At 42.2% G+C, this 23,041-nt stretch overlaps 4 protein-coding genes across 12 annotated transcripts in view; 3 read left to right on the top strand and 1 right to left on the bottom strand.

Moving 5' to 3' along the window:
• The window catches only part of LOC139337292 (protein C19orf12 homolog), a 344,772-nt gene that overhangs the window by 2,343 nt on the left and 319,388 nt on the right, over positions 1-23,041 (bottom strand). The gene's annotated exons all lie outside the window — the stretch shown is intronic.
• Positions 7-5,648, top strand: ccdc77 (coiled-coil domain containing 77). 4 transcript variants are annotated; one of them, XM_070971813.1, is made up of 12 exons: positions 7-92; positions 820-868; positions 2,372-2,558; positions 2,657-2,799; positions 2,997-3,093; positions 3,220-3,310; positions 3,479-3,567; positions 3,689-3,837; positions 4,014-4,284; positions 4,471-4,596; positions 4,714-4,866; positions 5,336-5,648. In XM_070971813.1, exons 2-12 carry the CDS (start codon positions 834-836, stop codon positions 5,480-5,482), a joined length of 1,488 nt encoding a protein of 495 aa, XP_070827914.1. In that variant the 5' UTR covers positions 7-92; positions 820-833; the 3' UTR covers positions 5,483-5,648. The 4 variants fall into 4 exon arrangements, with proteins under 4 accessions (XP_070827914.1, XP_070827913.1, XP_070827912.1 ...); XM_070971812.1 differs by having other exon boundaries at positions 3,476-3,567; XM_070971811.1 differs by lacking the exon at positions 7-92 and having other exon boundaries at positions 741-868.
• On the top strand, positions 7,902-12,233 carry hdhd5 (haloacid dehalogenase like hydrolase domain containing 5). The gene is made up of 8 exons (XM_070971814.1): positions 7,902-8,246; positions 8,622-8,837; positions 8,935-9,047; positions 9,470-9,563; positions 9,644-9,677; positions 9,781-9,955; positions 10,034-10,222; positions 10,358-12,233. The coding sequence occupies exons 1-8, from the start codon at positions 8,136-8,138 to the stop codon at positions 10,776-10,778; spliced, it is 1,353 nt and encodes a 450-aa protein (XP_070827915.1). The 5' UTR covers positions 7,902-8,135; the 3' UTR covers positions 10,779-12,233.
• The window catches only part of mical2b (microtubule associated monooxygenase, calponin and LIM domain containing 2b), a 54,445-nt gene continuing 46,817 nt past the window's right edge, over positions 15,414-23,041 (top strand). For 5 of the 6 annotated variants that reach the window (XM_070971621.1, XM_070971620.1, XM_070971622.1 and 2 more), the window contains exon 1: positions 15,422-15,559. The gene's annotated coding sequence lies outside the window, so the exon portion shown is untranslated. Of the gene's footprint in view, positions 15,560-23,041 lie in introns of all 6 variants that reach the window. The other variant, XM_070971619.1, reaches the window with a different exon arrangement.

The following is a 23,041-nucleotide window of genomic DNA, read 5'->3' as shown; positions in this document are numbered from 1 at the left end:
ACTTCCGGGATTTAAACGCTTGGTATCAACGAACAACACTGGTGTGCAGACCGGGGAGCTGTGAGTCTTCAGAGGCTGACTGTGTGTAAAATGTATGTCAGCCATTAACGTCAGATATAGATTTTAATATGCTTTTATTTTATGTGCTGGTTTTATTTTCGCTAAGTCTGTAGTCGCACTGTTAACGTTAACGGAGCTTTTAGGAAACACAAACGTTATATGCTTCGCAGCGGGGAAGGACATGCTCATTTAGTTTGATAAGGTGACGTTATAATTTCAGCCTGCTCCACTGATTTGAGTTATCTATCAGCTAAATATACGTTCAAAGTGTTGAAAATGAGTGTTAATGTCACTTCTGGCGACAGCAGACTGTTTTCATATGTCCCGCTCCCCCTGGCGCCCAGACCGTGCTAACGGAGATACACGGTGGAGTTAACGCATCACACGTTTACATGAAACTACCTGTTACTGCCTCTGTTCAAGCCAATGAAGACTACACATTATCGACTTGTTTGTATTTGAGTAAGGTGAAATAGACTCTTTCAGTGAGAAACAAAGAAAATTCCTGAGATAAAAGCAGATAATAACCATAAAGTGTATTGAAAGATGGTCTTGAACGGAGCTTTCGTTGTAAACGTCTTGACATTCAGCTCATGATGACTCCTCACTGCTGACCCCCTGACCTGATTTGTGAAGCTCTGTGTTGCCTTTTGTTACTGAATTGACTGCAGACAGTATGTGAATGTTGCACCTGCAACAATGAACCAATGTTTTTTGCAGTGTTGATGACAGCCTCCAATTTCTTACCTTTGTTTTCAGTGTTTTGTGCTGGGATGGGATCTCCAACGAAAGATGCATCAGCACACAGGTAAGACATAGGAGGACAGACGTGTTTGTGGTCTCTGATAGAGACAACCCTCTGTAGCGCTGAGAGTGTCCATTGTGAGAGGATGTTATGCTTTTCACCAGAGGTTGTTAATCTGCGGACAGCAGTCTGGAGTGTTTCTCTTTTAGCATTGTGTGAGAAAATCCACTCAAATCTTAAGTGAAGGCGAACAAATCTTAAGTGAAGGCGAACAATCTGAGAACCCTGTATGATCGAGCCACAGGAACACATTCATTCACTGGCCAACAGCATGCTAAGGAAAGGACCACTATGTGAGATTTAGTGGCATCTAGCAGTGAGGTTGCCGATTGCAACCAACTGACTCTCTCAGCCTCGCTTAACAAGCATGTAGGAGGACCTACGGTGGCCTTAAAACATGAAAAACCTGAAAGATTTTTAATGTTGGAGTACTTTGAGTTACAGCTACCAGGCCACTTCAGTGTAGATGGCTCTGAATCACAAGGCAAGTTAGACATTTGGATTTTCCAAACTTTTGCTTGAGGAAATTTTCTCCAGCTGAACCTCTTTGAATTGTCACTGAATGCCCCTGCTTTTAACTGCAATCTCCCTGAGTGGTCCCTGGGTTTATTTTGCCAGGCTTGCCCCCCACTGTTTAAGTCTCATCCCTCATGGATTTAGTCTTGCTCTTTAAGTGGATTTAATTGCCTGTGTAATGGTTCATTATGCTGTTCATAAAATGTGCTGCAGACATGTACTCTTTGTGCAGTGCAGATGTGATGTTGTATCTTAGCATGCTAGAAGGTGCTTCAAGCCGTATAGCTAAAGGGTGTCTATGCAGATTTGTTTTCAGTCATTTAGGTTGTGTGTGCGAGGGTGGACTCTGCAGTAATGTGCAATAATTCTTATTGATTTCACTGATTCAGATTACAGTATCCTCACTGGCACATTTCCAGCCTGATTTTTGAACAGTTTTGCAACAGATGAAGAGACACAGCAAAGCTTTTGCAAATAGAGGTGACATCGATTACAAAATGAAGTACTTTTTGGATGACACCTCCTGCATTAGGATGACACATTTGTTAATTACTGCGATGATAACACTGGCATAAAACAAACATTTGATATCTTGCGAGAGAGTGTGTGAGAGGTGTGAAAAACAGGAACTCAGCATCTCCAGGGTCTGTCATCAAACTCTTTCCAAAGTAAAAAAATTCAAATTTCTGACTACAGCACTCCAGTCTTATGTGAACTGGCCTCATAGAAACATTTTATTGCCTGATTTCACACTGTAACGTTGCTGTGTTAGTAACAAAGCAGTGCAATTGCAAATGCGATTGCTCATTTGATACACTACCTAAATCATGATCCAAAGCTGGTTGAAAATCAGAAAGTTTCTCTTTACATTGCTTTGACAGACATGGTCAGTACTGGACATTTATTACCCATGTGTGTAATGTCTGTGTGGATTGGTATGCAGAAGTATCCTCTTCCATACTGGCTTATAAAGGGTTTTTCCCCCTTCAGAACCAACGTTCGTACGCCTGGTCGAGAACCTGACTCCCCACTGCCCCCCATCCATGAGCGGCTGGCTTACCTGCGTCCCTCCAGGGAGCTGCTGGAGTTCTACAGACAGAAGATTGCCCAGTTTGACGGTGAGCACGAGGAGCTGCTGCAGATGCTGGAGAAGTACAGAAGCATCACAGGAGACCAGGTGAGAGCCAGCTCGTATGTGATTGCTTTGCATGTCAGATTGCTCCTCCGGTGCGCCTGTTTTAACTGATCTCCTCTCTGTTCCCGATATCCTCCCAGCATAAGCTACAGAGGGAGGTACGGCAGCGGGAGGGAGAGATTGTGGAACTGCAGAATGCTCTGAGCGACATGCAAGTCTACCTTTTCCAAGAGAGAGAGCAGTCTCTGCGACTTTATGCAGAAAATGACAGACTGAAGATCAGGTCAGTGCTCCATCAGTGAGACCGTAAGATCATGTGCAGACTGTTCTTGATTGACTGAGTAAGGTTAAAAAACACGTGTGGATGTGCAGGGCCTTTAAAATCTGTCTTCAGCGTTGTTGCTACTGTTAGTGTGTATTGCTGTTATTCTTCCCAAGCAAATGTTCACATGAAACCATCCAACCATCTGTTCACTGCAGAGAGTTGGAGGACAGGAAGAAAATCCAGCACCTTCTTGCCCTGGTGGGTCCTGATGCAGGAGAGATCACGTATTTCCACCGCGAGCCTCCTCACAAGGTTTGTTAGAGACTTTCTCACAGAAGATACAACAAACACAAATGACGTAATTTGGTCTGGCAAACAATGAAAAACGAAAATGAATGGGGTTGAATAAGCTTTGAATTTATATGACATATATTTCAGGTCACTGTAACACAGAGGAACGCTGAGTGCAGATCAGAGGAAAATCTCAACCTCAGGCCAACAAAGTTAAGACCAACTGTGACCAGGAAAGGTCTGAAAACTTTATGTATTTATTAAGACATCAGTTACTGTGTTGAAAGAAGCGTGTGATCTGGTAATATTTTCTGTGTAGTGAAACTCAAACACAGAAGCTTTGCTGTGAGCTCTTTGCTGTTAAGCAAAATGATGAATAATTTGAATTTCATGCCTGATTAAGCAGAGAGTAGCCGGAGAACAAAATCTGCAGAGGGGGTGAATGAACAAAGCCTGGAGCAATACAAGAACGATAACCAGACGTTGTTACTGCAGGTATGTCGAGGTGTCCGCTTTCTGAATGCAGATAAATGGACTTCTGTGCTCTCATGTCTCTCGCTCCTGTCTCCATGACTTTGGTGATGAGTGGACCGAGCGTTTATTTTTGTGTTACCAGGTGGAGGCTCTGCATGCTCAAATGGAGGAACAAACCCGTCTGGCCAAAGAGCAGGTAGAATCTCTGCTGGAGGATCGGCGGATTAAAACAGAGGAGGCGCAGGCACAGTGTCACAGGGATCAGGAGCGAATCACAGCTCTGACTGACAAGTGGGTCTGCATTTTCATTGGTCACTACTACTTTTTCCACATTTGTCACATGTGAACGACAGATCTGTTTTTGTTTTTCTTCTCTTTAGAGTTCACTTTGAATGATGATGATGAATGCATTCTTCTGCCTGACTTCAATATATAACTCTCAGCTCCTCTCCCGTTTGACACCACAGGCTCCAGCAAACCCAGAACCTGTTGTACCAGAGCACTAAAGACTTCTTACAGATGAAGTTTGACACACGGGCTCATGAGAAGAGCTGGATGGTGGAGAAGGACCGGCTGCTGAGGGACCTGGACTCTTGCCACAACCGTCTGAGGAGGGCTGGGTCTGCCGGTGCAGAGCCGGGTCGAACGTGGCATCCCAGCAGCAGCAGCAGCAGCACCGCCCAGGTCCTCTCCAAGCCTGAGCCTGTATCTGAGCAGACACACAAGGAGGAGATAAAGGTCAAACTTTTCTTTTTCCATTCTAAAAGTTGACTGTAGGCCTAAAGTAATCTCTCCTGCTGTTATATCAACTTCGTAAAATCTAAATAACCTTTTCCCTTAATGTAGAATATCAGAGCTCTTTTTGCCTTTGGATGTTGCATGCAGTTTTTTATTGACCATATTTAAATGAATGTATTTCATCAGGCAATGCAGGAGGATCTGAAGCAAGCCCACCGTCTGGCAGACATGTACAGGGAGCAGTGTATTACTCTGGAGACAGAACTGGCCCAGATCAGAGAGCAGGGGGATGTGGGCAGGGAAATGTTTAAGGTACAATGGTTGGACTGTTGGACTAGTGTCTGTGAAGCCCTCGCACACGTCTCTGGTTGATTGTTATGTGTTTTCTAGCATTCTGTAGGTTGACTTACTAAGTCTTTACCTGTGCAGGAGCGTTCAGACAAAATGGCCAGGCGTCTTCAGCTGATGACTCAGCGTTATGAGGCGCTGGAGAAGAGGAGGGCCATGGAGGTGGAGGGCTTCAAGACGGACCTGAAGCACCTGAGACAGAAATTCAAAGATGTAGAAAAACAACTCCTGAAGGTGAAAATACTTTCTGAATAACCAACTAGTGTCTTTAATACGGAGCCCCTGAAGTGCCACAAAGAAAAAATAAAAAAACTATATAGTGCATGATACTAAAACGTGTGTACGAGATGCTAAAACGAGCGCAGTTTTTTTTCTTTGTGGCACTTTAGGGGCTCTGTACTTTAATCATTGTCTTATTTATTTATTTATTTATTTATTTATTTATTTATTAATTATTTGGAATCTCCCCTTGCGGGACGAATAAAGGCATAAAAGAAAAATCATTTATTTTCATTATTTAAACGTAAGTGTGTTTTGAGCTCTTCTTTTGTCATGAATACAAAAAATTGACGTCCCTCGATCATAAATGAATTATTACCTTGTTGAGATCATTTCTCAGTTGTCCCTTCCAGTCGTCCACGCTGCTGATATCGTAGTTAACTTTGAACTGTTTAACCTGCTTTACGTGTATCCACTGCTACAGGTTACTCTGAATATTGGGCCCAACCAGGACTTAGCCATTCTGCATGAGGTACGTCAGACCAACACCAGGACCAAGAAGGTTCAGGGTGAGCTGATGGCGCTAAAGGCGAAGATCTATGGACTGGAAAATGAGCTGAGATTCAGCTGAGGACTGGACTGTGATGCCTGGTGTTTGCCTGCAGAGACGATCTGTGTGAGGTTTATTCCAGTCAAGTATGTTTGTGCTACTGTGTTTATCTCTGAAACTTAGAGTGAATGTTATTTCAATTTTGTATTTTGGACTAATAAAGATGATTTGCTACAATGATTTTAAATTTATGAGCATCCACATTTTTTACAGAGTACAGGTGTCACAAAAGCTGTGTGTGACATCACAGTGTGACAGACAGCCAGTGTGCACAATACCAGAGCCCTGAAATTAAAGCAGCTAAATGGAATTCAGTCATTATTAAATGTATTTACACCTGTGATTTTCCTAGTGTGACATTAAGATGGTGTTAGCTACGCTGACACAGATGCAGCTTAAACAGGTAACAGGAGTATGGAAGTCCATAGAGGAACTTCACTATTATTGGTGTTGATTTTGTAATTAGAGTTTGTTTTAATTGATTAATTGTTCAAACTGTGCATGGTATAAATAGGTGGTCAGGAACAAACTTTGTAAATGGCAGGGGCGGGCTTGGGGACAGGCAAGCCAGGCAGTTGCTTGGAGCCCCCGGCCACTAGGGGGGGCCCGGCCACTTATTTACAACGATTATTGTTAGGCCTGGGCTTTCAGGGAGCTCTGTTGGTCCCTGGACCTCACTTTGACAACCACTAATCTATTTTTTCTGTATTTATCTCAAATGTCCCAGAAATTGTGCATTTATGTGTGCAAAAAACAAATTTTTGCAGTGAGAGGCCCCAGGGATTTCTTGCTTGGAACCCCAAGAGACCCTAGCGACACCACTCTACATACCTGTGATGAATAACCAACCATCAGGTATGTGAGAAGATGGTCAGGAGAGTCCAGTATGGTACTGAGAGACTGCTTTGGACCCACTGACTGGGAAGTGTTGTGCAGTCCACACGGGGAGGACATTGACAGTTTGACAACCTGCATCACAGACTACACTACAGTGCCAACTAAAAAGGCACGGTGTTTTCCAAACAACAAACCTTGGGTGTCCCTGGAACTGAAAGCCCTACTGAATGAGAAGAAGAGGGTCTTTAGATCAGTGGACAAAGATGAGCTGAAGAGGGTGCAGAAACAGGGGAGAGGCAAAGACAGACAGGAGGAAGCTGGAGGACAACGCCAGAGAGGTTTGGAGGGGCCTGAAAACCATCTCAGACCACAACAGTGATAGCGGGACGGGCCCAGAATCTGGAGACCGGGAATGGGCAAATGAACTGAGCCTGTTTTTCAACAGATTTGACTCTACCCCTGATCTTATGTAAGGACTGGGTCACCATGGAGGTGTGTGTCGACTGCAGCCTGTCGCTGGCCACCATGAGAGCTCACCTAAAACCCAAGACCCAGTCCTTCTACTTGGCCTCCCCAAAATGAAGGGACTCTCCTCCTCTCTGATAGCACAGTAGCCTGGTCCAACCCTACTCAAGAAGGACTGATGTGTTTGGCAGTTGGCACTGCAGAAGACATGAGACCTGCAGAGAGATCATGTTGTTAAGTGAGAGAGGAAAAAAATATATATACAATATTAAACTGTTAAATGCTGGACTTAAGTTAATGATAGAAGTAAAAATCCTTAAATTTTACTACTTGTAAATTTCAGAATAAAAGCTGTTTATCAAAAATTACACCGTAAAAATACTCTAATACTTCTTAAATTATATACGTTTTGCAGATTTTTTTTTTTTTTTTTTTTTTTCAAACAATGAACAGTAATGCTCGAAGTGGCTACTCTGAGCATGTGATCACATAGAAATGGCTCTGAAGAGTTACTCCTACTCTTATTTTCAGAAGAAGTTACTTTCCCGCCATGGGGGACTTGATTAAAATGATAATGTAAACTTTTTGAAAATCTAATCCCACAAGAGGATCATTTTCCATTTATGTAAATTAAAAAAATAAAATGAAAGTGTAATAATGCAATTTGGGTATTTGGGTTTTCATCATCAAGATCTTCAAGAACACTGTGATGATCTGCTGCTGGAAGAAAGTCAGGGATGCAAATTATAACAACTACTACTACATCAGATTCAAGTTTTACTGTATTATAGCGTCACAACAGAAAGTCTAAGAATGTTTCTAAAATGTTGAAATCATTACAATTGAAAGTTAAATTTTACGATCACTTTGCTGTAAAGGAGACAATTGAGTGTTTCAGTTTCATTTCTCCAGAAGTGCAACTTGCTGGTCAGTGCTTCCGGTAAAACGACATTCCCGCTGCTTATACTGGTAGCCCCGCCCTACTGTGCCTCTGATTGGCTTACGTTGATTTTCTTATGCCTGAACCTAACAACGCGCCGAAACAATCAATCAAGACAACCTATCAGAGGCAGAGTCCAACGCATCTTGCCGTGACGTGTATTGTGTCTAGAAATATTGTTTCTGCGCATGCGCACTCGCTGTTATTAGAGTGCGGCTCTGCTGCGTGTGTTGAATGATGGCAGCAACATGAAGTGCAGGAGGAGATAGCGCACAGTATTGACCCTCACAGGCTGACTTACCATGACCCAGTTCTTGAGTCGTCAGGTCTGCTAAGTAGGCAGTTAGTGAAAGCTCAGCTAAAGCTAGCTCAGCTCGGTCTGTTGTTGACTCTTGTTTATTCGCCGGTGTTTACACACAAGTGCCTGGAGAAATGCAGAGAATACGGACTCTGAAAACTGGCTGGCAGCTGCTGAAAGCAAGTTGCGAGGGAGCATCAAAACAAGTTAACGCCTCGTCTTCGACCTCACGAAATTACAGCCGTGTAAGTGGATGCTTTATTCAAACTTAATTGGTGTTAAATTAAGATCTACTTTTCGCCTTATAACCACTGCCTGTTGTACTTTGTGTATCCCTCATGATTGTGCTGAAGGGCAAAGAGGTAAAGAAACACACTGAACAGCTAATCACACACACATGAGAGATTAATAAGGTGCATGACACACCACACATTTATATCCTGTTATTACTATCTCAGTTATCCAGTTCACTCATCAGTGAGTTATCTTCCCCTGTAAAACTGTGGTGTGTCATTTATATACAGTGTTATATAAAGTTTCCTGCAGTTCTCTGTGTTTGAAGTGACGAAGAGCATGATGATTTTCAGCGAGTTAATGGCTAACCTCGTGTTTTCACACAGCTCCCTCCTCAGGGCCCCGGGTCCTTTGGGCTCCTCTTTGACATCGATGGGGTGCTGGTGCGGGGCAGGACGCCCATCCCTGCAGCCAAGCAGTGCTTCAGGAACCTGGTGGACCGCAATGGGAAATACAAGGTGCCCGTGGTGTTTGTCACCAACGCTGGGAACTGCATGAGGCAGACCAAAGCTGAGCATCTGTCACATCTGCTTGAGGTGGAGGTAAACTGAACATTTAGATCATTTTAAGTGTTTTCAGTTTGTTTGCTCGTGTGTTTTTTCTTCGTCTCTGACATCAGTGTTTTCTCTGTTCTCTCAGGTCTCTCCAGACCAGGTAATGCTGTCCCACAGTCCTCTGCGAATGTTTACCCAGTTCCACAAAATGCGCGTGCTGGTGTCGGGACAGGGTCCTGTGGAGGAGGTCGCCCACAAGTATCCTGCATTAAATCAGGGACTCTGCTTTGTGCGCTTCTGCTGGAAGTTGACCTCGAAAGTGTGCATGTTCTGTTTATTCAGGGCATTTTTGGTCATGTTCCACTTTGTTATCAGGGTTTAGTCTTTGAACCCTTTGTTCCCTTTGCAGCCTGACTGTCTCAGTGAAGCCCTTTCATGGATTTCTTGCTTTTTTTATGTGGGGTTTGTCGTGTGAGGGTGTGGATTTGAATCTCACTTTCTTTTGTCAACAAGTCTTAATGCCTTAATACCTTCCTTATGTATAGTAAGCTATACCTCAGGAAACACATTACAGATGAGCAGAGACATTGCAGGTGATATCTGTGATCTTTTGTTCAAAGTATTTCCTTCATGTGTGTTTTGTGGCTCACTTGTGTTTAACTTTAACCACCAAACTTCAGCTTGGGCTTTCAGGATGTTGTTACTATAGATATGCTCAGAGAGGCGTATCCTCTTCTGGATGTCGTAGATCACAACAGAAGGCCCAAAGACAGTGTGAGTATTCATGCTGAAGCTGGTTTATGTCCAGTTAAGGATGACTCAGACATATTACTAACATGCATAATGTCTTACAGATTCCACCCTCCAAAGGCTTGCAGCCAATAGATGGTACGTTTCCACACACAGTCAGCCTTGTAGTTGGAACATGAACATGAACAGAAATGTGCCTGCCGCATGTGTAATTTCCTTCTTCGCCTTTTTGTTCCAACAGCTGTCATCTTATTTGGTGAGCCAATCAGATGGGAGACCAACCTCCAGCTGATCGTCGATGTGCTCCTGACAAATGGGAACCCGGGCAATGCCTGGAGTTCAATGCAGTACCCTCACATCCCGGTCATGGCCTGTAACATGGACCTGCTGTGGATGGCCGAGGCCAAGAATCCCAGGTGTGTGTCAGGAAATGTATTATTAAAAGATGCGAATGTCACTACGGTGTTATTACACTGAATGTCCCTGTCTCATAGGTTTGGACACGGTATGTTCCTTGTGTGCTTAGAGAGCCTTTACAAGAAGGTCACAGGGTACGACCTGAAATACGAGGCTCTGATTGGTAAACCCAGCGTGGTGACTTATAACTATGCTGAGCTGCTGGTTAGACAGCAGGCTGAGAGACTGGGCTGGACCACACCTGTGAAGACGCTGTATGCTATAGGGTGAGTGACTCGTCATCTCGACTTTACGCCCACATTTAACACTTAAGAATCGTAATGTTTAGTATTTTCTCAAGCACAAAGTCTTTATTGGGAGGTTAAAGCCTTTGAATGGGTTGTCACGCTCTCTTGTTACAGTGATAACCCCATGGCTGACATATATGGCGCCAACCTCTACAACCGCTACCTCCAGGCTTCTCGGCGTACCAAGGCCCAGATGCAGGCCAAGAGTGGCAGAGGAGGTGCAGACCCCTTGGCAGAAACTGTTGATGCCTCTAAAATGACATCAACAGAACAAAGTGGCACATCAAGTGTGTACGGGGCAGAGCAGGACCTCCCCAAGGGGTGCAGCTCTATCCTGGTGTGCACAGGAGTGTACAGCAGGGACCAGCAGGACCTGCCCTCAGACCCAACGCACACGGTCACGGAGCAGCACATCTTCCACGGTCACAGGGACTTCCGCTTTGACCCCAGCCTCACGCAGCCGTCCTTCGTGGTGCAGGATGTAAAGGAGGCGGTGGAGCTGGTGTTCCAGCAGGAAGGCTGGCCTCTAGAGTAGGACGAGCGGATCGCGTCACTTCATCTCACAGCAGCTTGAATAGCCCTTAACTGGTAGTAGAAGAAGCTTCATGGGGGCATCTTTTGTCTTTTTTTGTAAAGAAGCTGCTGTAGCAGTTACTGTAGCTCTCTAGTCAGAGATTTAAGTGCCAAGCAAACAGAAGTTTTACACTAAACATAGGAAAGTTACACCAATTTTATCATGCAGAGTAACATGTCACAGACTGCTGCACTATTTTTTTTCAAACAACACACATTACTGTTCATCAAGTTGGACAAATGTTCTTTTCAAGGCACATAGATTGTTGAGAACGCAGGAGTAGGTGTTGAGTCACATGCATTTTTTTTTTTTTTACTACACTCAGACTTTTCTATAGTATTTGCAAGGTCATGGATGAGAGTTCACATATAATAACACTTGGAGTTGGTCAGTGGTCAGATTGATCCAGAAAGCTCTGTGAAGACTCATCTGCTGCTTCATCCGTGACACAACCAACAACATGTTGTTCAGATAAAGATGGGTTTTATCCTTTGCACACACTCTGCCTAACAGGGGACCTTGCCTTTCCAAAATGTAGTGTACTCCTCCCCAGCAGGTCTTAACTAGACCAGTTGTGCTGTTTTTGCTATTGTTTTTCAGCTTGATTTCTTCTTAAGCTAGTGTGAATACATAACTACGAATGCTGACAAGATTGGTTTTAGTAACTCTTCAGTTTGGATTTGAGCCTCAATTAGACTACACTCGTTTTATTTTTGTGAAACTGTCAGACTTATGCAGAGTACCACAGGTTCTACAGAGAAGAAAAAGGTGCTATTTTTATGTCAAGTGGTTGTAGTAATGAAGTATTATGAATGTTTGTATTTGAAGACTTTTATGAGAGACAAATGTTTATAACAGTTGCAACAGCAGGGAAGATTTCGTAAAGAGCTGGTTTGTTGTATTTGTAACTGACAGGTAGAAGATAACTCGCCCCTGACTCAAATTGTAGCTTAAAACTCTGGTGATGTACTGCAAAAGCCATACTTTATGAAATAACAGTTATGAAGGATGGAAGATAGAAAAGGTTGCTGGTGAAGTGAAAACATGCAGTGTAGTGTTCTCTTAGTTCACAGTCCTCCGGCAGCGGTGCGGTTTGTAATGCTGGAGTCCTCCTTAGAAGAATATGACAAAATACGTTTGATAAGCAACCACCATTAAAAAGCTGTGTTACTGTTACTACTGTGTATGTAAGTATTAAGAATTTACATTCACACACACACACACACACACACACACACACACACACACACACACACACACACACACACACACACACACACAATGCACCATGTGTAGTCTCTGTAAATGACCCTCCACCTCTGGTAGAGAACATAGACTGTATGAAACATGGTTAATTTCCAGTTGTGGGGCTGACATCCATGTTTGTAGCTCACAGTAAAATTTTCACCATTTTGTCAAAAAAAAAAAAAAAAAAAAAGCAATTGCAAGAAACAAGTACAAGCACAATACAGCTCTGCCAATGACTCCTAATAATAATCAGAATAATAATGCTAATAATCATTGAATATAATTTGTATTTAGCCCTTTTTTTTTTTAGCCGTTTGCCTGTTTGCTAGTGCATCGCAATGTGCTCAAAGACGATTGGGCAGACAGACAAGATAAACACTCCTTTTAGAATAGTGCTTTTCACTGATTGGCCACAGAAAGTGACAATCACTTTCTGTGACAATGTTTTGGTTAGTTTGGACTTTCTGAGTAGTTGAGATGATGTTCGGCCTCTGCTTTGCATCCAAATGTCGAGACAGCTATTTTTTTAATTAGTCTGGAGTTTGTGCCTGACTTAAGGAAGAACTTGCCTATAGCTGGTGCAAGCTGCCCACAGATCTTAAATCCATATTGGTTTCCCAAACAAATCAAGGACTACAGCGTCATTTCAGTACATAAAGCACAAGTTTTATTTTCTGTTGGTGTGAAGATGCCTTTCACACTGACATGCTGCTTGTGTCTGCTCTGTCATAAACCTGGAACCATCATTTGCATCAGATCTCCAAATGGACTTTAAAGTTAGAGGTTTGTACAGATGCTTTTAACACATTCAAACATTTGAATTCATTTGATCAAAACCTTTTTACACACTCACACTTTGGAATGTATTCATACGAAATGCTTTCACATATTCAGACACGCTGATGCACAGCTACAGTCCTCATCCCTATTTTGTCTTCATAGTTTTACAGTCAGGAAACCAACATTTTGCAGTTCACAAAAATACAAATGCAGCACTTTTGTTTACACTCCCATTTTTCACGAGTTAAAGTAAAACATCTAAGATGTTTTCTGTGCACAAAAAGCTAATTTCATTCAAATTTTGAGCACAAATCTGTTAAAATCCATGATAGTGAGCAATTCTGGTTTGCCAAGACAATCCATCCACCTGACAGGTGTGACATATGAGGATGCTGATTGCTTGGTGCCCCTGAGCAGTGGGTCATCCAGCTTTGAACAAGAACCCCATCCCTAGGTCAAAATAAGCGTCGTACTTGAAGCATCCAGATAAATACATATAATACAAATAAATAATTAACTGATTAATTAGTCAATTCACTTACATGTTATTTTGTTCCCAGACAATCCTTGGCTGTTATTTTGTGTAATCCAGACCTCTCTCTGGATAAAAAAAACACTGTACTCCTGTGTGATGTCGTAGCAGTCCTCCACCACCTGATGGCAGTGCAGGATAAAACATGTCAAGGACACAGTCAGAACTGGCAAGTTGAAAATGACAAATTCAGTATAAGTTCATGTCTTTTTAGTATGCATACATACACACTTGCATGTGTGCTGCCTGCATATTTCTCATTATCTGAAGGCACCCCATTCTGCACATTCAGATGTACAGTCATAGTAGTTCTTTACCAAAAGGCACACTTTTTAGTATAAACTGTAAACTACGTGGCAGTTAGTAATGCTAGGAAGTCATTTCTAAAAGCTCATGGGGTCCATGCAGTCGTAATGTTAAAGGCTTGGTTCCAGTAAATCCCATATTTCCTCACTTATCTTGTGTTCGCTGACCATACAGTTAATTCTGGCTTTGTTGTGCCAGGTTCTGAGATATCTACTGATAAAATGATTCACCTCGTCTTTCCAAAAGCACAAAGGCCACATGCGGCAGCGCTATTCTGAATTTAAAAAATGAGTAACTGTTGCAGAAGTGATGTGGCTCTGCAGCATCATTCAGGATAAATGTGCTTTTCCTCTGCCTTCAGAGTTCAGCTGTCACCTAGCAATAAAAAGTTCTACCTCCCTGCAGCTCAGCTGGTGGGGCGGGGCGTTGGGGGGCAGGGAGGGTGGCATTTAAAATATTTAGAAAGTGCTTGTCGCTCTTTTTGTATTACATGTTCAACCCATGCTTCTCTCCTTGACATCACCGCACCCTTACAAAACTGAACCAAACAACATACAGCACAGCTCAGCGTGTGTTGGAAAGCTCTTTTCTCAGTTTCTCCACCGTAGAAAGGTCAGAGGTCGGCCCAGGAGGAGCATACTCTGAGCTGCTAAGCCCAGGGTGCACTGCTCAGATCCGATACTGAGATGTGACCTCGAGCCCTTCAGGTGAAGAATGGTCTCTGGACTCACTTCACTAAGTTCTGCCACCTGCTATGGCCCATCTGGAGAGATGCAACTGAGAACAATCAGCATCAACAGAAGCACAGACGTGTCTGTTATTGAGTTCAAGAGGATGCTGTTGTAAATGTTTGGAAATGTTGAACTACTGAATTGCTAAAATACATAAAAGTCCACTTGTGTCAAGCAGGCATACATATTTATTTGTGAAGTCCTGGTGACATACAGACAGCTTTTAACTTTCTTATAGGTTTAACCGTTTTGCTTACAGTGGACTTTGTCACCAGCAATTTTAGACATGTAATATGAGACACGTAAGTCCTCTTACAAATATAATGACACGGTCTGTGTTTGCTTTGCTGTTGGTGTCGTCTGTGACTCAGTCCTCTTAATAGCTGTAATTTACACCAACCCAAGTTAATCGCTGAGGTTCCTGCTGGATGTGTGTTAGGCAGGCTGGTGAGCGCAGCTCCTTCTAGTTCTGCACCATTGGTGTCAAGCTAGCCACAGATAGACAAAACAGTACCGGACAAGGGGCAAATGTACTTTCAAAATAAAGCCTTAAACCTGAATAAAACCGGCTCAATGTACAGTTGTGACTGCTGCCATCAAGCAGCGTATTTTATTACATTATAGTTGTGGTTGGTTATTTGGAAGAATTGTATTAAATTGTGTCTTGCAAATCAGATAAATGTTTGATGATTTGAGCTTTAAGCTTGTAGTTACAATGAGGCTACAAAGTGTTGTAAACTTCAGCATTCATGACATATTAATGTCTTACTGTATTCTAGAAATATCAGAATTGGTTTAGTAATATATGTGTTCTTCAAAAGGTCTGGATGGCAAAAAGCTAATTAGCTATCTGGTGACTGTGAGCAGAATTAAAAATAGCAATAAGTTGGTCGTTAGGAAGTGTTTTATTCTTTAAAGTTAATAACCGGAAGTTTCCTCTCTGTCCAGAAGTCTGACTTGACGTCAGTCTACAACACGGGGGTCGGCAAACACACGGCTGCTATCATGTGAGAATCAGGTCGCCGGAGGGAACCGCAGCTCCGACATGAAGGTGTAAGCCGAGCTGTGAGGACAGTTTCGGACACTCTGTGAATTTAACCCGGAGGACTGCAGCGGGACGCTTTGTCTCTCATGGACTCTCCGCTGTAAGTAGCTGACAGCCGCGTTTTACTCTGTGAGCGCGAGTGCGCGATTTAGCGATAATCAGGAATTTTATTTTGAAATCGTTCATATGTGACATTAAACTCACACTGCTGAGGATATTTTTTTTTTATTTCATTTATTTTTTTTCCGTGTGTAATGCTTGTTTGGGGCTCGCTGTTATGGGACTTTGCTGCTGTTGTCTTGTTTTTCCTTTGCTGTGACTTTTGAGATGGCAGAGGTGCAACAGGTGACGTGGGAAGGCCCCAAACAAAGGTTCAGTGATCAATTGTTCACAAAAGCAGTTTTCTATTGATGAAAATGAGGCAATCAGATCTGAACCTGCTGTAACTTACTGCCATCAATGTAGAGAGTAGTTACTGGGTGTGCTGTGGACTTTACTATAAATACTTGATTGTCAGATGATGTTCACACTCCAATCCACAGATAACAGGGAAGCATGAAATAAGGTTCCCTTGATTTTGCCTGCACTTTATTACCATGGAAGAGCGTAAAAAGATTGATTATGATTTATAATCAATAAAGTCTTTTGTCATCTTATCTTGATTTCATCCCACAGTGGACACTAGTTGCTTATTTAAAGCCAGTTATCAGGCTGCAAAGGCAGAAAGAAGGACATCAAAGAGGAGCTGATGATATAGAAAGCCTCATTTTCAGAGTTTAATGCCTCATGGTCCAATCTTGTTTCATATTGCGATACGAGTGTGTCCATCCTCTCATCTTCCAGTTAATTCCTGCGTGCAGCAGGTGGTTTCACGTCCTCCGAGACCTGAAATCCAGTCAGGCAAGACGGCTGCGTCTCACCTTAGAGCCCGCGGATGCTGTGGGCTGATGTTTCAGTAGTCAGATAAACTTTCACTCAATTTCCACTTGAGTAATATAATGGATTATTCTTCATTAGAACTAAATCTGCAGCTGAACTGGATGTTCATGACCCTGCAGAGCAGTGCAGAAGTCAGAACTAAAGGCTGGTGACTGCTGTTTGTCTGACGGACACAGAACCGGGCATCCGCTGCTCAGGCACTCAGTGAATGTGTTTTTATGGATTATGGATTGCAGTTGTTGTTGCAAGTAGCTTAAAGTTGGTGAACATGAGTGTTGGTGAGAAGCAGCTTGGTCAGCATAAAGGGCTAAGGGGTCAGAGGTCCAGGACTTGGACAAATCCTTGTTAAATGGTGGTTTTAAATGGGGTTAATTGCTGAAAATAAAGGCTTGTGTTCCCTTGTTGATGCTGTTTTTACACCATCACTGCTGATTAAATCATTTGCACTTTAACACTCTCCTACTGCCAAGAACTACACAAGTAAAATATGTTTTTATATAGCTAGTTCATGGGAATGAGCTCGCAGTGATGAAAAAGACCAATCTTAAGAGTAATTCCAGCTTGAAACACGCTAAACTGGAAGAGCTGCAAAGACAAATGCGACTGGATAAAGTTAACACCCCTCAGTGGAGTCTGGATGTCCAACAAGCAGCTTTCACAGACCACATTCTGACAGAGACAGTGTTATACAGGCAGGTTTTGTGGTGCTCAGAACTTAATTCAGAAGGAGGATTGTGAAAAAATGGTGGTAAACTCCTTCAGGCATCTGGTGAGAGGTTTCAGGACATGAAAAGTAAATAGAAGGAAGTGAACATATTTGCTCTGCTGCTTAATGTGGAACCAGTTGATGTGCCTGACAACCTCCAACATGAAATCATTGAGCTGAGGGTTACCACCACCTCCACCGTCTGTCCCTGAAATAGCATGAAACCAATGGCAGGTTGTGTATCATGCTGCAAAGAAAACAGGGATCCACTCAAACATTGCTCTGTAGTGCTACTAATGGTCAAAACTCAGCACAGTCTGTGGAAATCTAAGGATTTAAGCACTGGATTCATCTCTGGGCTGGTGTCGTATCATTCCTGGCAGGAAGCAGACACCTATGAGATGAATAACCTTTGAAAATGCAACCTGCTGCAGAATCACAGGTAAAAAAAAAAACAATACTGACTGTTCACAGATGGCACTAAGTTAATTAGAGTCCTAGTTTGTCTTTTATTTTATTTTATTTTATTTTATTTTATTTTATTTTATTTTATTTTATTTTATTTTATTTTATTTTATTTTATATAGTAATGACTGCCTTTTCACCAACTTTGCCCCTTGTTGGTGTTTGAGTGGTGCCTCAGTTTGTCAGTCATCATCTTCGTTGTAATGTTTGAGGCCTCAGTGGACGCTTCCTTTGTGTTTGCATATCACAACTGAACTGAATATTGGAACAATTGTTTGTGGAATATCTTCTGTTTTTTTCCGTCTATGCCTTGATCCTCACTTCCTTCTGCTGTGCAGCCAATCATCAAGATGTTAATCTTAGACTGTTTCATGTTGCTGTTTCCTACTCATCTGTACCATGATGTCCATGGGGGGGAAAAAAAACAAGGCATTGCACAAGCTGTCACTTCCTGGAATGAGTGGTTGACTTATATGGGGGTGTCACTGCACATATCAGCCCAGGGGGGAGAAGCAGCAAGACAAAAATACACCAGGGAGTCGAGGGCCACTGGCTGACCAGATGGGCTGCTGTCAGATGAGAAGTTGAGCTCCAGTATGTCCAAGGATTAGCTAAAGGTTGGCCTGAAAAAACCAAAATGTGAGCTGTAGGATGATTCAAGTCAAGCCTTCAGCAGGTTTGGGAAAGCACTGTACAGATCTACAGAACTACACTCTATAAAGCTGTTTATTATTTTATCTGTGATCATAGATCGTATTTAAGATAAGTAAAAGACTATGGTCATATGGAATATGTATCACTTCTGCACACACACACAAAGATTATCACCCCGCTGTGCAGCTCTATACAGCCTTTTAGCCTCTTTTGATTCAGCTGTGGTTTCACAGCTACTCCACACAGTGTTCACAGTTAGCGGCTGGCTGACAGATAGTAGCTAAAGAGTCTGAAATGTTTCTCTGGAGCTGGTGGAGACCAAAACAGAACCCAAATTGTGAGTGATTATAGGGCTGGTGTTTGCCAGGTGACCAGAAACACCACACTAAATGAATGCTGATGATGCCTGCGTGCTAGACGTGTAACCTAAGCGAGCAGCTTCATTATGTGGCGATATCATGGCACCTGTGTGTTCATGCAAATTTAAAGGCACATTCCGTTCATTTTTTGTAGATCTTGGCCATCTTGATGCTTTCCAAGTGCAGAATGATGGACATGAGAGTAACAACTGTAATTTATACTGGTGCTGTCAAAAATATCCCGTTATTAACGCAAATCAATTTTAACGCCGTCATTTTTTTTTTATCGCAAGATTAACGCTCTTTGTGACCTAGTGACCTTGTAGTTTTTTTATAAGCTGTGGCCACTGCTAGTAACGTAAGAAAAACTACAGGATCCGGGTTGTAAACCGGAAGCAAAATAATAGACACGCCCCACGCACATGTTTGGTCTTGCCTGCTCGCTAGCTGTAAAAAATAGGCTAGCGGTTTGTGTGGATGTGAAGCGCGAAACGCCGAAATGGATGCGAACAAGATTCTGAATGGAAAGTTTAGTTTCAAAAAGTTGCCAGATGGGTCGACTGACAAGACCAAAGTTATCTGTGTGTATTGTCGGTGTGAACTGAGTTATCACTGTAGCCCATCCAGTCTGAAATACCACTTGATGGCCAAACACACGGCGAATGCGAATTCTCTGCCGCCTCCTTGTCAAAACCAGGCGACAATGGATGCTTTCGACAGAGGCGTATGGATGCTGTTATGTTCAAAGGAAACTTAAGAAAGGAAAGTTTAAGCCATGGTAAATTCAAGGGACATTTAGAATAGATAAAAATGTGCGATTAATTTGCGATTAATTGCGAGTTAACTATGACATTCATGAGATTAATTGTGATTAAATATTTTAATCGACTTACAGCTCTAATTTATACACAATGCAACAACAACAAAAATGATTTTTCATTCAAATGTTTTATTTCACAGTTAGAATTACAGGAATAATTCATGTTCAAATGCTTTTGAAGTTGAAGGGTGTAGGGTCTGCTTGTCAGAGTCGCACTTGCAGGAAACATTGAGACCCTTGTGGCCAGTTTGTCCAGGCTAACATGCTGTACAGTGCACCAGTTGTCCAAGGGTCCAATGCTTATTACTACAAAATCACACAGTTCTTGAGGACACATGGGTCCAAATCCCACCCCATGAGATGGGGACTTAAATTTAATCTAAACCAGTCTAGACAGGCATCGCAGCGCTGCAGCACAACCACCTGTGAGAGCTGGACTGTTAAGACATGCGTCCTGTTTTAGCTGAATTGTTCATGACAATCTAAACATTCAAAGCTGAGATCCAGCAGAGCTGCTGTATCTCAAACTTACTGTAAATGTGTCTTTCAGTTGCTGTAATGTGGTCATACGTTATGGGATATAATGTCACAACTGCTAGCAAGTCGTCGGCCTAATCCAGCCACAAACGGCTGCAGTGTGTGTGGGGTTAATACCGTAAGGATTAAGGGTTTGATTTCAGGGCTCCCAAGAACCAATTAAAGCCTATCTCCATGCAAGCAAACATATGGCGAGTATTATTCAAGCCAAGGTACTGTAGTCTGTGTTGTAAGAGGGGCAGAATGAGGCCTGACTCATATTCTCACTAATAAGCTCCTATTTAGTCCCAGCAGTCGAAGCTCTAGACTTGGACTTACTGTTCTAGATCAAGGCAGGAGGGGAAGATGTAGGAATAAAGAAATATTCAAATTTACAGACACTTACAACACAGTTAGATACTTAGACCCTACTGCAAAGACAGTCACACAGAGCAGAATTGTTTTTGGAGCAAAGTCAAGTCTCAGGTCTTTGAAAAGTCAAAAAGTTTCTCTGGTCTGTCAGTGATACATAGCACAGTACAATAGCACAGAGGCCAAAATCACAACAAATACTCCTTTTTCAAAACAGAACCGGGGCATTTAATGTCCAGTTGCAAGTATAAATCAAAGCATTGAACACAAAGTTGCGGTTGTGCAGAAGGTCCAGTGATGAGTTTCTGTCTGGGTGGAACGTTGTACAGTTTGTGTACATCTCTCCTGGGTTTGGTCTGAACTCAGCTCTGGCTGGTCGCATTAATACCAGGATCAGATCCCGATGTGACAAACATTTCAGCATCGGCTGTAATTATTAGGCAACATTGTCCGTGAGTGAACAGACTTCAAAGCTTTTTTTGATAATCAGATTTAATTTCATTTCCAAAATGTACAATTCAATAATACATGAAAATATACATTGAAGAATGTTGGTCTGAGCTGGGGGGAGATAAAATACATAAAAATAGGATCAATGAAAAAAAAAGGGGGGGGGGGGGCATAAACCAAAATCCATAAACAAACAGAGAAAAGACAACAATAGTATCAAATCAAATTATATACACCTTTGCACGTTAAATAATATATCTTGGTGCTTTTTGACTTAACCTGGGGTCATCTAATCCCAGCGTGCCCTTACCCCTCTGGATAGTTTCACATAGATCTTTAGGCAAGTAATCCATCAGAGGCTGCTGTATTTCCAGAAAAATGTCATCATTTCCCTTTAACTCAGCACTTATTCTCTCCATAAGGAGAACTAAAAATTTCCTTATACCACTGAGTTACATTGGGAGTTTCTCATTAATCCAATTAAATAATATACATTTTCTAGCCAGAAATAAGAGTTTGTTCAGCAGCCTGGATCTCTTAACGTCCATAACCTGGTTTGTAGGCGGCAGCCCCAAAAGAAACTGGCCCGGATCTTTACATATCCTGCGTTTGAATATTGCGCTCATCTCCTTAGATACACAAGACCGGAAATTTGATATTCTTGGACAGCTCCAAAAGCAGTGTATATATGTTCCATTTGTAAGTTTACATTTATGGCACAATGGTGAGCTACCAGAGTCAGTTTTGTTCATAACAGAAGGTGTCCTGTGCTAAACAGCTTTTTAAAAATGAGCGGAACTGGAAACCATGCTTACAGCAGCTCTGCTCAGCTTAGTTCAGCTTTAAGTTTTGTTGTAGTTCAGTTGTGTCTCTGTGTTTCACTTTATACTAATAAACACATTTTACAAGTACCAGTTCAGTTCATCTAAAACTTGAAGGCATTGCTCACTCACATTCTCATGTTGAAATAACTAGGATTCATATTTTACAGCGTTTCGTAGAGCGTTTGTCCGGTTTGATAGCAGTGGTGTTTTTGGATTTTTGGAGGATCAGACAAAAGCTAAAAGAAGTCTTGATGTGTGACTGTAGCTGTATTGACAGCCAATGTTGGCACCTTTATATGCAGAGATACATCAGGCTCAGGAGAGGAGTTACTGCAGTGGAATATGGCCGATCACATGGCTCACATCTTCAGTGTTTGCTGATTTGGCCAGCAAATTCAGCTAACTAGTCAGTTTTCAGCTACTTTTAGGAACATTTTCTGGAGTTCCCCATCAATACAAGCCTTATCAGTGCAAAACATGTGGTGACGCTACTGATGTCAGTAATACCAATTTAGGCGTTGAAGCTTTCCCTTTACAGTCATGTTGGTTGCATTGGTGTTTAACAGATGTTTGGCCACTCCCCCATGCTTTATCAAACCCCTTGAACCAAAGGTAAGAATACATGTGACCCTGACCAGTAAACCTTTAGTCAAAGAAGTGTGACAGTTAATCCTCAAAAGGAATCTTTAACCCCAGCCTGGACATTCGACATGCTATTGAACACAGTGTTATCGCCGTGTAGGTCTGATAAATAACAGTTACTGCTGTTAAAACCATATCAGGAGATCTTCCATGGTGTGTACAAACAGTATTTGGTGCATTTTTAGCCCATTTATGCTGCTTCTGGATTTTAATCTCGACTTCTAAGACCTAAGGAGAAATCAGTATTTGGTCAGCTGTTTAAAAAAAGGTTATTTTATGTTTTACCTGATTCTTCTTCTAATGTTTTCTATGGCATACTGTTTGTAAGCTTCAGGGTGTTTGTATGAAATCGCTCATAAGAACGGCGTATCACTTCCCTGCTGGTTCACTGTGCTATGGAGGCTGTCTGGAGTGTATTTGTGCTTCTTATTCGCACAAGAACAGGTCTGTTTGTGAGATTCTCCCGCTGCCTCGAGCCATGGTAAACAAAAAAGATGTCCTGAATATTACATGCTCAGTCTGTAAAGACCTTGGGATGCGTTCGATTGTAATTATTTTGTTTTTGTACTTGTAAAAGAATAGTTTGACAATCTCCTCATGGCTGTACAATAAATATGAAGATGGAGGGAGAAGGCTGTTGGCTTAGATTAGCACCAAGACCTGACAGCCCACCTACCAACACTGTTAAAGCTTACTGATCAGCACACTGTAACAATATGTTCTTCAAGATATAGTAACAGTAGATATGATAGTTAAAACTTTTATTTTTAGACTGTTCATGATGGATGAAACAGACAAACTACAAACATGTAAAGAAAAGCTCGCTCATCCTTTC

This window comes from Chaetodon trifascialis, chromosome 10 (genome assembly GCF_039877785.1).
Source record: "Chaetodon trifascialis isolate fChaTrf1 chromosome 10, fChaTrf1.hap1, whole genome shotgun sequence".
NCBI classification, from domain to species: domain Eukaryota; kingdom Metazoa; phylum Chordata; class Actinopteri; order Chaetodontiformes; family Chaetodontidae; genus Chaetodon; species Chaetodon trifascialis.
Note: the sequence above shows the minus strand (reverse complement) of the source record. Positions and strands in the feature narration are given on the sequence as shown.